Here is a 19,315-nt window from a genome sequence, read left to right on the forward strand (position 1 = left end):
CGGGAAGAGACTGTTCAAATGAGGGGGAGGGTATATAAAGGAGGGTTGGCCGTAGTATCCCATTCTTGGCTTTTCTGATGTTCATGTTTCCTACAGTAAAAGTTTCTGGTGATATCACAGAGAGTCTTGTGTGTTCATTCAGGAGCGGCTGTGGTGAGCTGACACACACACATATATATATATACACACACACACAGTGTTCCCTCACTTATTGCGGGGGTTAGGTTCCAAGACCACCCGCAATAAGTGAATATCCGCGAAGGAGGGACACTATATTTATTTTAATATTTATACATTATTTTAGTAGTTATACACTATTTTAAGCCTTTATCAACCAATCGTGTGTTGATAAATTGCCTCCTTCTCCTCCTGTTGCTGCTTGGGCTCCTTTTCTCTCCCTTTGGCTTCTCCTTCCTCCCATCTTTAGGCTGTAAATTGTAATTTTTTATGATTTATAATAGTCTTTTAGAGTTGATTGAAAAACTGCAAAACAGCGAATCCGCAAAAAGTGAACCGCGAAGTAGTGAGGGAACACTGTATATATATGTATATGTGTGTGTGTGTGTGTATATATATATATATATATATATGGATGGAAGGACTAACACCCTTGTTGCATTTGTTTTGTTTTTTGTGCCCCTGTCCAGAAGATTTCACCTCACTTTCTGTCCCTGTGATAATTGTATTTTGAAAATTTATGAGTTACTGTTGATGCAAGGATTGGTAATAAAGCTTCAGTGGAAATACCTTTTCCTCATGAGAACTCTTTCAGGAGTGAATTTCCCTTCTTAGGGGTAGATGTATGTCACTTCCTGTTGTCTCTCCTCTGTTCTTAACTATGAGTTATTTGTAAATTGGATGTTTGTAACTCGAGAACTGTCTGTATTTGCACTGATCAGTTTCTTTCTCAATTTCACACGAAAGAAGCAAAAAAGGGCACAAACTTATCAATTCTATAAACCAAATGTCTTTTATCAGTAAGGGACACATTTCCAATTTAAATATTTGCATGGCTGCAGTTTTAAATGGATTAGGCCTGTGCTCAAAGGTTACACACTCAAGCATAGAAAAGTTACTTCTGGTTAGACAGCTTCAGTAATTGCATCATTTTCATATGAAAATGAATAGTTAATTCACTCTTTTTATAGTGACCACTTTTCCCTTCTCTGGTGGAATGACAATTTTTCTCGCATTGTGAAAGAGTGTGAGAGCAATTTTTGATATGATCAAGATGTGGACATATGTTGATTAGTATAAAAGGAAAAGAAACATATCACTAGATCTTAAAATGTGAGAGACAATGAGGGGGAAAATGGAAACGCGTGGGTGTCTGCTTTCAAATGGCTTCCTAATAATTCATCAGTTGCCATATGAACAGTAGACAGATTAAAGAAAAAGGAGGAAATGTAACAAAAATGCATTTGTGTGTTTGTGTGTACATATGCATGCCTGTGAACTGTCAATTATTATTAAAAATCCGATTTCTACTAGTTGACACTTTTCCTGATAAACTTCAATATTTTCATCTGTTTCTTAAGTTTGTATTGGATAAATTACCTCCTGAATTGGCAAAAAGATTTTTAAATGTCACATGGCAATTCATATCTCATCATAACTGAGTGCCTGTAATACAGAGTTATCAAAATTCCACAGAAAAGTATTATGATATTTTCTGCTCATCACTGCAAGGTTTCAATAGAAATAGAACCAAAGTCTGGCTACCATTGTAACCAAAATGGATTAAGATACTTAATGGATTAAGATTCTATAAGTGTTGTTTTCTCAATGTGATGTTTTGTCAGCACATGTTGTTCTATGGAACTAGTTAGGAGCTGGAATTTCTCTGTGCTTAGTGAACTTCGCTGGCTCTTCAGGCTAGATTCTAGGACCATCTCCTGCTGATTCACACATGTTTCCCCCTCAAAACTTTTTTGCCCATAAATGTCCTCCAGTGCTCCCTAGGGAATGCTCTTTGTAGTGCTCTCTAGGGGACATGGTTGAGAATTCTTCTATATTTTAGGGCAAGGTGTATTTGGGGAAAGGGCTGGAATGGTTGTAACTTCTCAGAGACCCTCCTCTCCCTCTTTGCTGTTTTTCACCTGATTCTGTCCTCCCACTACCTGCCAAGTGACAACCTACTTAAGACACCATCCTAAAACAATTGTCAAATTTCCATAACAGCATGAACCTAGTTACAGACAACGAACCTATACATTGCAGGTATAGAAAGCTCTATTTGTTTTTCCAATAACAAATTGCCAATTAACACACAGAGAAAACATGAGGAGATCTCTCTGACTTCCTCACTTAATTGCCAAATTGAATTTCTGATCAAATTTCTTCATGTAGCTCAATTTAAGCACTAACTTTTATAGGCACATTACCCCAACTCCAACTGCCACTGTGTAGCCACAGAGTGAAGAGGGGGCAGCCAGAAAGACACAGCTCCATTGTGTCTCATGAACCATCAGTTGGGATTGAACCCAATTATACAAATTAAAGCTATTCAGCCAGAAATAGAAAACAATAGTACAGGATCATATATTTTGACAAAATGGTAGATATGCATGAAGCCCAAAGGAGTGGATCAATGACAAATCAGAGAAAGGAATAAAGGAATAAAATTCCTTAAGTTCAAATATGAAAAGAACTTATCCAATGTTCTGTATTATCCAATGCAGTTTGCCTTTTAGTAGTCAATGTTTTTGTAGTCAATGTTTTCAATACATTGTGATGTTTTGGTGCTAAATTTGTAAATACAGTAATTACTACATAACGTTACCATGTATTGAACTGCTGTTTCTGTCAATTTGTTGTAAAACATGATGTTTTGGTGCTTAATTTGTAAAATTATAATGTAATTTGAAGTTTAATAGATTTTTCCTTAATCCCTCCTTATTATCCAACATTCTGCCAGCCCGTTTATGTTGGATGTGAGATGCTACTGTATTAATCTTCTTCTGATTTCTTCAATATAAACTATGCTTAATGGCAAAGACAAGGTGTAGATAATCTTTAACTAAGTGTTGTGAATGCGCCTTCAGAGACTGTGGATGATAGTGGTGGGATCAGAAGAGGAAGGAAAAACCCTCGCGAGGAGGGCTCGTTGGAGGATTTGTTTAGGAAAAGGGAAAGGGAGACTGATGGGGAGTCTTCTGAGGAGGATTCATGTGGGGATCCTGAGGTGGAAATGGATGCTGGGGAACTGGTGTTAATGGAGGAATTGGGCACGGACTGGGCACGGGCACTGGAGATGCTTGGGGACGAATCGGGGCCCATGGATACTGCTGATGCTGGGGAAGCTTGGGTGTCTTCAGAAGCAGATCCCACTTGCTCTGCTTGGAGGAGTGAGAGGGGGTCCACAGGTGTGGATAGAGTTGGGCATGGGCAGGATGATTGGGACTCTGATGAGGAATTAGGAACACCTGACCTAAGGGCATTGGCTGTGTGGAGTTCTGATTCAGATTAAGAAGTTGAGACACCTGCTCTTTGGGCATGGATAGTTTGGACGCCCAGGGAGAGCTGAATATATTGGGGTTGTTTGGCCATTATACCTTGCGTGTGGCAAGGTGTTGCTGGGCGCCATTGGGTTTCCTGTGTGTGTTACTGAAGACTGGACTGGGACTTTGCAACAGATGTAAGTTTAATCTGGGTTATTCTGCAACAGAGGGCTGGAATTGTGTGGGTTTTCCTGGACTGCACTGTTATTACTATTTTGTATTAGCTGCTGTTTGCCCTCGTTGCTTTGGCTCTCTGTGCCATTTCGTATTGTGACCTTCTTGGATGACTTCAACCTCTCGGACCTTGGACCTTGGACTGGAACTTGACTCGGCTTTGCTCTTCGCTCTCAATCCGTGGCTTGGCATCGCTCTCTATTCCGTGGCTGTCTGCTGTTGTTGACTACTACCTTCACTCCTGATACTGAATCTGTCTGCTTATCCCAACTTCGGACCGGCTTGACGACGTTCTCCTGCTCTGCTCCTTAAACTCCTGGCTTGGCGTTTACTTCTGCAGCAGCTTGGCGCTGCTGGTTTATCCCGACTTCGGACCGGCTTGATGACGCTTTCCCGCTCTGCTCCTTTAACTCTTGGTTTGGTGTATGTTCCAGCAGCGGTTGCTGCGAGCTCGCCAGTGTCTCGCTGTTTCGCTGGGTTTGCTGCTCTCAATTGGGAGTTCCCTAGCTCAGTTTGGGCGTTTGTTTGTTTTGAACTCCTTTTTGTACTGTTTAGTTTTGGGAAAGGTTTGTGGGCTTCAATACTGCTTGCTTTAGTTCATGCCTCCTTTTTCAGCCCATTGTGAACTTTTGGGTCAAGTTCTAGAACTTTAAGTTTAACCCGGATTATATCTCTGGCTAATCCGGATTATTTGCCAGTTCTTGTTTTTTGGGGTTTTACCCGCTTGTTCTACTTAATAACACTGAAAGTTAAGTGTTTTAAGTCTTTTTAGTTTGTTGAGCTATTTTTTGGACTGTTGCTTTAATAAACTCTATTTTGCTCTCTAATTGGCGTCAGACTTTTGACACTAAGGCTCCATCTATACCTGACAAAACGCTCTGGAAAAAACTACTCTGGAGCTAAGTCTGTCCAGCCAGATAGGCCAACAGCATATTGTGGCTTCTGCCACTGTTTCACTTCTTAAACCATTTTAAAAGGACAATCACTTGAATTGGCCTTTAATTGTGCAATGATTCATTGCTTTGCAGAAACAAAATGAAAAAAATATCATGGCAAAATTAGATAAAATAAATATTATGTGTTAAAGTCTGATAGACTTAAAACTTATATGTTTCAACAAATATAAAATATCTGTTCTTTTAAAAAATCTCCACAAGCATATTGCTGTAATTGGGACATAACTATATTAAATGTTAAAATTAGAAGCCAAAAATATCCTCATTTTCACTTGTTTTAGAGGTGCTATTAATATCCTTAATGCTGAATCATTAAGGGGTTCATGATTATTTATGCTAGCATTTGTTTCACTGTCTTCACAAGTTCCCTTTCTTTTCCAAAGACAAGATTGAAGGTAGTAGTAAACAATTTTATCAGTTTTCTTCTCTTTGTGATAACATTTTTGAAAACTGCCATTTTCAATGATGATTCACAATTTAGAACTGAATTTGCACAAAATTTGCTTATTGTTGTTTTGTGTAGGAAAATCACTCACTGTGCAGAAAATAGCATTTCAGGAGGTATTTTTGAGCAAGCACCTTTGTTGTGCACTCAGCCAGAGAGTTCCAGAGAGATAATAGCCATTGTTGGGCATCATTTCTGACTTCAATAAAGGCATCTGGGTGACCAGGGGAGAGATGAGAGGTAATACCCCTTTCCTTTCCCCCAGGTTGCACAGGAGCCCAACAACATTCATAAATTCCATGGAGCTCCAGAGCTGACTGCTGCAGGCACAATGGAACTGACTGCTGCAGGCACAAAGCACAGGTCCAGGTAAAGCTGAACATTCAATGGAATGAAACTAGGCTTGGTCTAAGGTCTGGTCCATCTTGCTGCTGCGCCAGCATGAAGACACACAGTGCAATCATCCCTAGTGTCGGTCCAGAGTATACTCAAGTGGACTGGGATCAGATTTTGTAGCTCATGTACATGAGCCCATGGACTCAAAACTCTTCAACGCCAACAAATATTTCTAGGTTTTAATCTATAGCAGCTAATAGGTCACATATAGTGGCCCTTATTTCATGCAATTTTGAGTGTCTGGTATTGTTATTTTAGATTTGGTCATCAATTCTTGTCAGAATTTATTCAGAGGGGCCTTTGCTTCTGCCTTCCTCTGAGGCTGACATAATGTGGCTTGCTCAGATCACTTAAGGGTTTCCACGGGCAAGCAGGGATTCATACCCTGGTCTTCCAGAGTCAGGTACAATACTAAGGTCACTAAACCATGCTAGCTCTTCTCATAAATGGCCTTATATGTGCACAATACTGAATAGTTTACAGTATCTGTATGCATCTAGACCAGGCATGGGAAAATTTCGGCACTTGAGGTGTTTTGGACTTCAACTCTCACAATTCCTAACAGCCTTCTGGCTGTTAGGAATTATGGAGTTGAAGTCCAAAACACCTGGATGGCTGAAGTTTGGCCATGCCTGATCTAGACATTGTCTTAACATTTATAATCTACAGACATCAATTCTACAATGGTAGAATGACTGATGCATCAAGGCCTGATGTGCAATATGCAATGCTGCACAAGAAAACACTCCCCAATGTGCATTCAGAAATGGACTAAAAAGTGCTTGAGCACAACAGGAGCTCCTGATGTGCCCAATACAAATCAGGAATTCCCAATGTGTATTAAAAGTGTCTGACAGACACCAGCAATTCCCGACTTATATTAGGACTGCCCACTGTGCATCAGAAGTACCCAAATCACATTGGAACACGCTTGCCATTATTCAGTTATGCAATTTTATACAATTCACTAACAGGATTTTATTGTATTTCTTCAACATATTTTGGGATCTGTAAAATGATGACACATGGACAGCAATGTAGGATGCTCATCAGAGAGAAGCAACCTTTCTGTCTAGAACTCTGAGAAATATAAAGTCTGAAGGAAAACTGTTTTTGAAAGTAAACCTTCCAGATCTAAAAGGTTATGGCAGAACATTTGGATATACTGTGGTGCCTTCGTTCAAGTTCTTATTGAAAAACTCCTATTCTATGAATAATAATATTTCTGTTTCAGGAAGTAGGAAGAGTTCTGTTCTTAACTTTCATCATAGCATCACGGTGAGATATATCTCTCTGTCTCTTCATACATCTAAAACCACCTAGAACAGAATGACATCATAGAAACCAAGATCTCTTCTCTGAATTTTTCCATTAAAGTTTGATTTCGGATGGAAGGCAGGAGCTTTAATTGTGGTGTTCTGAATGTGGAATATCCTCCCAAAGCAGGATTGCTGGGGCCAAACTTGGTATCTCCAAGTGTTCTTTGTATTTGCTCTGGTTTCCAAGCATGCAGTCTTGGAAGGACCTCTTCACGTGTACCTTTTTTCAGTGGTGGCAGCTGGATTTTTAGAGTTCAGACATGGAGCCCAATGGCTCCCATCAAATTCCAGATAACTACATCCAGAGTGGCTGTGTGGCTGAAGTGCTGCTACTGCTGAAAAAAATTGTAATGGCAGATAATGGCAGGCTCCCTGTCTTTCCATAAGGAAAGATGGGTCGAGCCACCAAAAAAGGGTTTCCCCCCATGTGATGAGGAAGGGGGAACAGGGCATGGGGTGATAGGTCTCCACGTCTCCTTCTTACTGCTGGAAGGACGCAGCAATCCAGGACATCTTCGGTGGCACATGTGACAAGGTTGCAAGTTGCTTTTAATGCTGCTGAGACGATTTTACTGATTTCAAGGATTGTATTAACCACATTGATTTCTTTGATTTGCTTTATTACTTTTGCTGTCTTAATTTACATGCCATTATTCAATTCACACTAGCATACGGTTTTGTGACTACTGTACACGGCCCTGGATAAACTGTCAAACTGAAATATGGAACAGAAACAGCGAGCAGGGATGCCAGTCACTTTGGGAAACTGGCACTCATCAAAACATTAATTGCAAGTGCCCGAATATAAGAGAGGCAATTAGGAAGACAAGACATTTCTTCCCACCCCACCCTGTCTCACTATAGCTGTTGCCAAAGGATTATTGGAAAGCACAAACAGCTACCCAGGAAGGTGGCCATGAGGTCATATGTGAGGTGGCCTGAGGACTCCATGACAGAAATGTAGTATGGGGACAGTGAAGCATTCTTCACTGTCACTTAAAACTAAGAGGAGGCCTCAAGCAACTGAAGTAGTCAAAGGTAAAGTGTAACAAAGATTTTAAATATGTAATAAACATATTTAAAGAGTTATTATATAATATTCAAAACAGAAGGTTCAATTTGATTGCAGAAGGAAATCAAAGGAAAAAGATGCCAGTAACTATGTCTGAAGACCTTTACTATGTCCTATTCTTAATAACAGACATTCTTAAAATATAATATTCATGCACATTATTTATATCAAATTAAAGATAAAGTGATAATCTCTCTTTTCTAACTGAATACTTAGATTATCTCATATAAGCAGAAATAGATCAGACAAGAGTACATATTTTTCAAAAGACTTTTACCCATCATGCCATTAAAATATTTCATAATAAGCTGGTAGAATTAAAGATATAAAATTTTTATTTCAGTCCCTGTATCTACATTTTACATAAATGATATTAACACACAGCAACATTAATTTTAGAACATGTTAATTTTCTATTAAAAATAACCATATCGCCACTGAACAATCACAGAACCTTCAAGTCAAATACACATTTTGAAAGGACCCCCAAAAGACCACCACACATTAGCCTACTGCTTGAGAATTACTAGCAGCCTGATCATATGAATCTTTATTTAGAAGTAAATGTCACTCAATGTGTGATGGCGCGTGTGGCGCCATCTATATGTGGAACTGTAAGTTGCAAGATTTGAATTGTTGTATCATGCCTGATTTTGCCTTTTTACCCTGTAAATATAGTTGGACTGATTGGTTATTTATAGCTGTCAATCAATGTTGTTTGCACCAGTTATATTGCTCCCTCAGCTCAGTTGTTTGGCTCCACCTCTTCCTGGATTAGGACAGTGTTTCCTTTTTCATTCTACCATCAAGCTTTCTACCAGATGGACGTGAGAGAGAGACTTGGCTTTAAAAGCCCTTGATTAAGTTACCTCTCAGCACCAATTCTGAGGTTCTTACCCTTGAGACTTATGCTTCATGTTCAGGGACAACCTGGACGACGTTGAGGAGTCTCAAGCTCCTTCAAATCAGTTCTTTGGCACCAAAGGAAGACTGTGTCTTCAAACATAGGCCATTTGGACTGAGGCTGAGGATTACTCCGGCATTCACAGCCATTGAGAAAGAGGGACCTGGAAAAGATGCATAGCTCCTTGGACTTAAGACAACCAAAGACTGTAATGTATATTTTCCTTTACCCCTTTAAAACTTCCAGCTTATTGCCTTAAAGGGATAACTTTTTGTGAACAACAAAACCAGTTTTGAGTTATCTACAGTGTTTTGGTCCTTGGGAGTTCCAGTTTCCCTAAAGGAGGGCAAGAAGCAATCCCGTGGGGAAAGATGTCACATCCATGCCTCTTTCGCTAAGAGTTATAGCCCCAGGCGCAACGGCACACAATGCAAGAGGAGTTGCTCCAGATGAAGAACACACAGGCCCTTTGTAGACTACTATATAATCCAGATAATCAAAGCAGATGATCCATATTGTCTGCTTTGACCTGGATTATATGAGTCTACACTGTCATATAATCCAGTTAAAAGCAGATAATTTGAATTTCATATGACAGTGTGGAAGGGGCCACAGTCTTCAAGTGTCTAGCCGAATGTGAGGGATGCATTCTTGCATCAAGAAAGGGCTTGCCATCCTACTTGTCCCAAACCATTTCAGGGCCCTTTGTGTTGCATTATTCTGCTTCTTCATCTAAACACTTTTTTAAATGAGAAATATAGTGGCAGTAATGGGGTGAGTGTATGAAGAGTTGGATGGGAAGGAAATAGACCTTTATTGCTAGCAACAGCTTTCTTATTCTGTTCTAACATCTCCTATCTAGGCAAATTCATTTTTTTAAAAAATCTGCTAAAGCAGGAGATTCCAATAATGCTGTTGTCCTTTGATTTTTGATTTTTTTTAAAACTCCCAAAACTTTATCCTAAAAGGTAGACTCCAATAACACCACTGATATATACATAGGAAGACTATTTCAACTTTAATTGGGTTCAATGGTGTCTCTTTCCCACCCCATCATCACCAAATCCTATAAGCTCACAACTATGTGTGAAGAGACAAAAGCATTTTTAGGCTGCATTTCTCTTTCCTTTGAACTTAAGTGAAAAAAGCTTCTCCTTTCCTTCCAAGTGGTGCATACTTTTCATTCCTAGGGACACCACCAGCATAAGATAATACTAAATAGTGGGGTGGGGAGATTATTCCCCCCCCCCAAAAAAAACCCCAAAATATGGCAGTAGTATTATTAGTGCCTAGTAGCTTGCCACTTTGGTGCTGAAATTTTAGACAGGAGTTTTAAAAGGCGAAGTAAAAATGCATGAACATAGCATGGGCATAGAAAGAGGAGAAATGTGACAGAGGACAGAAACATTCTAATAATTGGAAGAAGGGTGATAACTGGACATGCTCACTTTGACTGACACAGCTCACCACAAGCAATTTTGGCTAAAACAACAACAACATTACCTCTAAGCAACAAAATACTTTAGAACACTGTGGAAAAGGAGGGGAAATGGTACCAAACTTTGCGTGATTAATTACATGTTGTTTAGGTCTCCCACCCTGTCCCCAAAGTAGGAGGTATACAAGAAATGTGGTCACCTTCTAAAACAGGGGTCCCCAAACTTTTTAAACTTTTTAATCCTTCAGACTGTTGAGGGGCCGAATTATCATTTGAAAAAAAAAATACAAACAAATTCCTATGCATACTGCACATGTCTTATTTGTAGTGCAACAACAACAACAATGAAAGAATACAATATTTAAAAATGAAAACAATTTTAACCAACATAAACCTATTAGGATTTCAATGGAAAGTGTGGGCCTGCTACTGGCCAATGATAGTCAAGTTAATTAGGATTGTTGTTGTTGTTGTGTGCTGAAGGCGGGGGCCAGGTAAATGACCTTAGAGAGCTGCATCCGGCCCCCGGGCCTTAGTTTGGGGACCCCTGTTCTAAAACATTTGTTCAATCACCCTAGGTTAACTGGTAAACAATGTGTGGCATTTCTAATTGAGTTTGAAAACATTTTTTTTATCTGAAATATAATCCCAGCTGTTACTATAGTGTTCCTTTGACAGTAGACAGTCTTTTAGACTCAGACATGCCCATCTGTATTTTATAAGTGTTTTTATGAATGTCTGATATAATTTAATAACTTTTTAATTGATTCACAATGTATTGTACAATTTTATATATGTGTTTTATTGTTAGCCGCCCTAAGTCCCCTATTAGGTGAGAAGGGTGGGATATAAATATTGTAATAAATAAATAGATAAATAAATATTCCTATACCTGCTTCCCCAGTAGTAATGCTACTCAGGGCCCTCCCAAACAGGCCCTATATCCCAGGATCTGATCGCAGGTTTTCTGCTTTAAACTGGATTATATGAGTCCGAACTGCCAGAAAATCTGGGAAGCAGGTATAGATATAAAAAACAGAAATAAGTACCTAATGTATAAGACAAACATTAAATAAGGTCAACTCTTGTATGTCCTACCCCAGGAGAAAGATGTAAAATAATAAATATGTGTTTACCCAAAAATAAATCTCATTGATTTCTGTGTGACATACTCATTTGCAGTTGTGCGAAACCCTGAAGCTAGCACATGTTTCATATAAAGTGTGGCCAGAGGATAATACTCTGTAGGCCTGTTACAAGACAATTCTCTGCTTCTTAAGGTGTTGTCTAATCCACATTTCATTTAAAGATGTGATAATCATACAGGAGTATCATGGTAAGGTTCTCCAATTTCTCTCTTAGTTACAGATATCACCTGGAACATAAGGACAAGTTACCTACAGTGGTTCTACCCAGATAAGAAGTGGGCTCAATCCGACATCCTAGATATCAGATCAAGCCCACTTGCCAGCCTGATAGGGACTTCCTGTGCCATCTTGGTGGAATGATTAGGGAAATATCTATAGCCAGAAGAACCTTTTCTGCAAAGTACAAAACTTCTATGTGGTGAAGCTGGCAATATACGGACCTGTACCTCTCATCAGTGGTTTATATATTTCATATCTACAGTCCTGAGTGACAGTACAAAAAGTTTTTTTTTACTGTGTCCAGTAAAAACATGCCTCTTGAAATGTCTATAAGTGAAACAATAGCTTATTAAACATGTATAATGAGCATTCGACTTGTTTTTCATTTGTATTTCACCCTGCTTCACATCAAACAAATTGACAATTCTCTTCTTTTTTTCTTTTCAACAGCAATAACAACAACATCTAGTTTTTCAGTTTTTCAGGATTTGTGGCTATTAATGAGTCATCATTATCAGTAAGAAAATACACTGTGTAAATACATTCATCTATAATGAAAAACATACACTAAGGATTCAGAAAGGGAATTAAATAGTAAACTTTCAAGGACAATCCCATACACTGGTGTCAAGAGGAATGCATGGCACAAAGTCTCCCTGAAACCCGACTTCCATAAACAATGTTTTTCTGGCATACAGAAAGGCTCTTGCCTCCTACTGTGAAAGATGCCAGCAAAGGAATCTGGAATGACAGATAAAGCTACTTTGCATATGGATTCTCAGAGAACTTGAAACATTGAGAAACAGAGCCAAGAGGTCAAGTGATTTCCAAAAACAACACAGCAGGCTAGCAGCACATGCATACAGAGACACCCCCATGCCATTGCCACATGGCTACCACATCAGATATGTCTAGAAAGCGTGCTTTTAAAATATGCCCACTTTGCTTGCTTACTTCCATATTTCTTTTTTTTCAAAGCCAATCTGTTTCTTAAAATAACACTGTGTGGATTACATCCAAGTTATGTAGAAAGCTTCTACCAGAATGGTCTCTCATTAATTTTGGTTAAAGAGACTTAAGCATTTGATTAACTTCCTCAGTAAAATCAATGGTATTTAAAACGTATTTCAGTTTTAGCTAGTACTGTATGAACTAGCACAACAACACACTAGTCTCTCAGAGCTAATCAACTAGCATGCATGTGAGACCTTTCATACTGAAGGTATTTTTGTAATTGCTGTAATATTATGTATAATTTTGCACATGTAAGGTTTGATGTAATAGGGCAAACCATGTAAGGTTTGATGTAATAGGGCAAACCAATGCTTTCTAGATGAGAACAATGCTCAGAGCTGTCCACTGGGAGCACAAATGTATTTTTCAGTCATAAAATCTATAATATGGACCAAGACATTAACAAGTACAGAGTGAAATGTGGAAATGAGACACAACATAAAAAGGAATTGAGGCATCCATTGAAGCACAAAGTACTTATTCCACCACTTTCTATAACCCCCCTCAAGCCATAAGGAGAGGCAGATAAGAAATAATATTATTATAATTATTATCACTTATGGACTTCAGACTTCTCCCATTTCAAGTTTGGCCTTTTTTGGACAAATATTAGATCAAATATCTATGTGATAGACTAGTATCAAGACAGCTCACCAAGACAAAAAAAAAATACCCTGTTCTATTTCTCTAAAGTAATGAAACCTATGGTTTGCATTCTAAATGTGTTATAATTATACAGAAGACATAAGTCCAATTATTAAAAATGCAAGGAAAGAAAAAATCTAAAGGATTTTTTGTACAGTTAAGGATTTTCAACTCAAATTCATAACAGTGAAGATGCACATTTTAATTGGCACACTCATTCCAATTTTCCAAATCCAAAAATAAACTGCATATTTCAATTAATATTTCAGTTAGAAACTGAAATGATACACTAAGGAAATAAACAGTTTTGAAATATATTTTAAATTTTCAGTGCTTAAGGAAGTATTTAGGCTGAGTTCCTCAGCACAGCAACAAAATGTTTGGAATTCCTTGTGTTTGCTTACTTGTTCTTTGACTGAGGCGAGAATTGCTGATGTGGTCTCTGTTTCAGATCCATCTCCATTGGATGTATTGAGCACGGGGCTAAGGGAACTTGTCTTGTCAGAGCACGATGGTTGGTCTGGCACAGGCATAGCTCCTGTAACAAGGAAGCAATAGAAATTATGGATCTAGTTGGCTAAGAATTCAGAACGTACAGAAATAACTGGACTGGTTTTAAAGAAAGGAAAGTCCTAGCATTTGAAGAACAATTTTGCATCTTTTTAACAGGAATAATTTGTTCTTTTGTCAATTTTCAACATACTTTTTAAAAACTGTTAAATCCTTTAGTTTAGCAGAGAGCAGAGACAATGCATACCCAATTGTACATTCAGAAATAAATGTTTTTGTTTTGAGAGGGACCAGAATCCCACCTCTCCAGCAATTTATATATTTCAGTGAAAATCATCTGCCTGTTTTCACTTCCCCATGTAACTGGCCAGAGACCCTTGTTTTCACTTCCACATGTAACTGGCCAGAGAAGTCAACTAAGAATTAAGGTAAAATGTAAAAAATTTTCTAGAGATATAAGCTCTGTTTCTCTCTTCCATGTTTTTCAAGTGTGACATAGAATATTCTGAGATGTCTAGAGTAAGCAACAAACTGTTTGGGAGCTAAAAATTCACACTACAGAAGCTGATTCTATTCCTGGAAGATGGTTCACTTGTTGACTTATGCAAATAATATTCAGATGGATCCTTTCTAATGCCCAATTTCACATTTTGAGACTGTTGTTTAATTCAGCCTTGTTTCGGGTTGCTAAAGTGGCTGCCAATGGCAGCAGGTGTCTTTCATGTATTTTGGTTAGAATGCCAGTTTTATTGTCTCAAAGAGAAAGATAATTTTGCCATATTAATTCATGCCAATATATCCAGCTGTACACTCTACACTGTCAGCAACACATTTCAAGGGATATCTGTGAGTTGTTGTTTTTTTTTACATACATGCTTCCTAGAGGACAGCAACATTTTCTATGAAAGAAACACTTGCCAACAGACAAGTGGGTAATATATATGATTACAATGACCACCTAGAAAAGCAACACTGTGAATATGTTCTATGTGAGCAAAATTGATTTATCATTTCATGCCATTTCTGTTAATTTTCACATTATTACCAAACACTTTCCATTTTGAATAAATGCTTCTCCTGAAATCAGGGTTGGCCCTAGGTCATTTTTCAAGTGTAAGCAAACAGAATTTTGGTGCCCCCACAACCAATCACTGAAAAATAAAAGTGCTGGATAAGCGAAAATGTTGGATAATAAGGAGGGATTAAGGAAAAGCCTATTAAATACCAAATTACATTAAGCACCAAAACATCATGTTTTACAACAAAAAGCAGTTCAATACATGGTAATGTTATGTAGGAATTACTATATTTGCAAATTTAGCACCAAAAATTGAACTGGGATATAGGGCAGTGTGGACTCAGATAACCCAGTTCAATGCAGATATTGTGGGTTATTCTACTTTGATATTCTGGGTTATATGGCTGTGTGGAAGAGCCGTGAGGGTCCTTCCACACTGCCATATAACCCAGAATATCAAGGCAGATAATCCACAAGTATGTTTCAGTCTACTTGGAATATACAAAGCATGTTTAAGAACCGGTCCAAGAGTTCAGAAGAGCCTTGACTCCCCATATGACCATCATCCCACTTTCTTTGCTAGTTAACTTGAACCCAATATGCTTTATTATGCCAATTGTTTGCCTTAGATCAGGCATGAGGCAAACTTCGGCCCTCCTGGTGTTTTGGACTCCAATTCTCACAATTCCTAACAGCCTACCGGCTGTTAGGAATTGTGTGAGTTGCAGTCCAAACACCCGGAGGGCTGAAGTTTGCCCCATGCCTGCCATAGATAGTTGAGAAAATAGTTTTCATAGTTGCCCCTCCCTGTTAGGAATTGTGGGAGTTGAAGTCCAAAACAACAAAGGGCAGAAGTTTGCCTATGCCTGCTGTAAAGTAAACAAATGCAACTTGGCAGCACTTTTAACTGCCATGACTCAATGCTATAAAATCCTGGGAGTTTCAGAAAGTCTTTGGGCTGGTGACTCCCTCTCTCAAGCCCAGGTATCTGAAGCAATCAATCAGGCAAATCTCAGCCCTCCCCGGGAACGCTCGGAGAGCTCCTTCAACCTCCCTCCCGAACCGGGTCCTGGCTTACGGCACTGAGGAATTGTGCGAGGACTTGGGGCTGCTGCAGGAAGTGCCAAAGGTTGAAGGGGCTGCCCGCCTTAGCCCCTCCATAGGTGCCCCCATTGCCCTGCCCCCCCGCTTTCCACACCACTGCCCTCCATTCCTCACCAGCATTGGGAGCAAGCTGTGGCTGCCACGCCTGAATTTAAGTGGCCTCAGGCCACACCCCCAGGGAGGAGACTTCAATTCTCAACAGCCTCACTGCTTTGGCTGATGCTCAGGGTTTGTGAGAACTGGAGTCCAAAACACTTGGGTCACCGCCGAAGCTTGGGAAGCATTTGAAGGAAGTGACTCTGTGCCTCTGCTTTAAAGTGAAGGCACCTCGGCACCACCTTTAACTGCCATGGTGGCCCGGCCGCCAAGGAGGCCAGGCCAGGCCAGGCAACGGAGGCAGGAAGGCCACACCTGGGTGGAGGTGCCTCAACAGCGCCCCCTAGGCGCTCCCTAGAGGATGGTGCCTTCAGCAACCGCATATTTCGCCTAATGGTTGAACCGCCCTGAAAGGCATCTGTTTGGGCAAAGAATGGGAAATGAGAATAACAACATCCTGGAAAGATTTACAATATGATGACAAGAATTGTGTTTCTCAAAGTAGAGTAGTAATTCTTTAAAAACCCCTTTTATAGCAGTTACAAAACAATTCTGAAACAGAAAATCTATCCCTAAATATTCAAGGTTAGGCAAGGCAACAGTTTTAGTTACTCTTCATTTTCATATACAGTATTTCAAAATAGATAAGATCTGAAACCTTGAGAATAGGTTTTATTTGGTGTTTTAAAAGTACACAGATATATTTTCAAATTACCATGTTAAATAAAATGCCACATACAGAAACATTATGAAATCTAACCTAGCAACATCTTAATGACAACCTTTCAAATTATAACTGTGAAAATATTTTCTAATTTATTTTTCAACTAATACTATAAGCAGATGCTTATTTAAGTTATTGGAAAGAATAGATAACAACAAAGAAAAATCAGCTTTGATTTTTATATAGCAAGGTTCATATTTTCTTTGTTCAGTTGTCATCACAAAAGCTGTCTGAAGACTTCAGATAATTTTAGTATAATGAGTTTTTATGTTGTAAAATGGCTGGTCAGGATTTTTAAATCAAACTTTCTTCTAAACAATTCTGAACAAAGTATATTACAGCTATGCAATCACAGGCTGATGGATAAATAAAGCAAGAAAGAAACAGAATAAATATAGTCAAAGCTTATGAACTGCACATTGTCACAATAGTTAAAAATATTGCTTTGGTTTCTGACACAGGTTCTGCAGTTAGGTACACAGCTATGTCATGGAGAAAGATGGGATGAAGAGGTATGAATAGTCCATGTTACAATAAAGAACAAGCAAAAGAGCCAATAGAAAAGCATTTTGGCTTCCTTGACCATGGTCTACTCTTCCAAGAGGATGGACTACTGGCAAGCGATGGGGTGCATCTCACACAAGTAGGAAAACATCTTTTTGCACACAGACTCACAAACCTCATCAGGCGCACTTTAAACTAAATCCACTGGGGGAGGGGAACAACAGCCTGGCGAACACTATATTACCCACGACCACAGGGAACCGCCGAAAGGCTAAAAGGAGGGCTGCACAAACACAGCAAGGACCAAGTACAGAGAGCACAATAATCCCAAATAAACAGTTCGAGGGGAGGTCACAGGGGCTTACATGTCTTTACACTAATGCTCAGAGCATGGGAAATAAGCAAGACGAACTCCAACTCCTAGCACAGCACCACACATACGATGTCATAGGCATCACTGAAACCTGGTGGGATGACTCCCATCACTGGAATTTAACCATTGAGGGCTATAACCTCTTTCACAGAAATAGAACAAAGGGGAGAGGAGGGGGAGTAGCTTTATATGTCAAAAACAGTTACGTTGCAGAAGAAATGCAAGACTGTAATCCGGGAAACCAGCTTGAAAGCATCTGGATAAGAATCAAGGGAACCGGGACTCAAAAAGATCTTGTCGTGGGTGTCTACTACAGACCTCCGAGTCAGGATGAAGGACTTGATGAAGCCTTCTGTCAACAGCTGACCAAACAGGCACAAAGAAGAGATATAGTAGTCATGGGCGATTTCAATTATCCCGATATCTGCTGGAAAACAAACTCAGCCAAGAGTACAAAGTCCAACAAATTCCTCACTTGCCTTGCAGATAATTTTATGGTCCAGAAGGTAGAAGAGGCAACAAGGGGATCAGCAACTCTTGATCTAATCTTAACAAATGTGGAAGACCTGATCAATACAGTTGAAGTGGTTGGATCCTTAGGGGCAAGTGACCATGTGCTCCTGCAGTTTGCAATACAAAGGAATGCTGAAACTAAGACAAGTCAAACACGCATTCTGGACTTTAAGAGAGCTGACTTCCAAAAAATGAAGGAATTACTGAGCGGCATTCCATGGACGCCGATATTAAAAAACAAGGGAGTTAAGCATGGATGGGAGTTTTTCAAAAGTGAAATACTCAAGGCGCAAATGCAAACAGTGCCAACAAAGAAGAAAAATAAGACAAGTGCAAAGAAGCCAGAATGGATGTCCAAAGAACTTCTAACTGAGCTAAAGCTCAAAAGTGACATGCACAAGAAGTGGAAAAGGGGAGAAATCACCAAAGAAGAATTCAAACGTATAGCCAACTCCTGTAGGGAAAAGGTTCGCAAGGCTAAAGCGCAAAATGAGCTCAGGCTTGCCAGGGACATAAAAAACAACAAAAAAGGTTTTTTTGCTTATGTTGGTAGAAAAAGGAAGAAAAAGGAGGCGATAGGGCCACTGCAAGGAGTAGATGGGGTGATGGTGACAGGGGATAGGGAAAAGGCAGAACTGCTTAATGCCTTCTTTGCCTCGGTCTTCTCACAAAAAGAAAGCCATCTTCAACCTCAGCAACATGGAATGGACGAAGGATTGGGGGAAATCCAACCCCAAATAGGGAAACAAGTTGTCCAGGAACACCTGGCCACTCTAAACGAATTCAAGTCCCCAGGGCCAGATCAGCTACACCCAAGAGTACTGAAGGAACTAGCGGAAGTTATTTCAGAACCACTGGCAATTATCTTCGAGAGTTCTTGGAGAACAGGAGAAGTCCCAGCAGATTGGAGGAGGGCGAATGTGGTCCCTATCTTCAAGAAGGGAAAAAAGAACGACCCAAACAATTACCGTCCGGTCAGCCTCACATCAATACCAGGCAAGATTCTGGAAAAGATCATTAAGGAAGTGGTCTGCAAACACTTAGAAACAAATGCGGTCATTGCTAATAGTCAACACGGATTTACCAAAAACAAGTCATGCCAGACTAATCTGATCTCTTTTTTCGACAGAGTTACGAGTTGGGTCGATACAGGGAATGCCGTGGATGTAGCATATCTAGATTTCAGTAAGGCCTTCGACAAAGTCCCCCACGACCTTCTGGCAAACAAACTAGTAAAATGTGG

The 19,315-nt window shown here is 39.5% G+C and overlaps 1 protein-coding gene across 10 annotated transcripts in view; it reads right to left on the minus strand.

Annotated features, from left to right (window-relative positions):
* The window catches only part of ctnnd2 (catenin delta 2), a 932,891-nt gene that overhangs the window by 775,740 nt on the left and 137,836 nt on the right, over positions 1-19,315 (minus strand). For all 10 annotated transcript variants that reach the window (XM_062979377.1, XM_062979381.1, XM_062979376.1 and 7 more), the window contains exon 2: positions 13,635-13,768. In XM_062979377.1, coding sequence (XP_062835447.1) covers positions 13,635-13,768 — 134 coding nt within the window. The remainder of the gene's footprint in view (positions 1-13,634; positions 13,769-19,315) is intronic.

Source organism: Anolis carolinensis, chromosome 4, assembly GCF_035594765.1.
Source record: "Anolis carolinensis isolate JA03-04 chromosome 4, rAnoCar3.1.pri, whole genome shotgun sequence".
Taxonomy (NCBI): domain Eukaryota; kingdom Metazoa; phylum Chordata; class Lepidosauria; order Squamata; family Dactyloidae; genus Anolis; species Anolis carolinensis.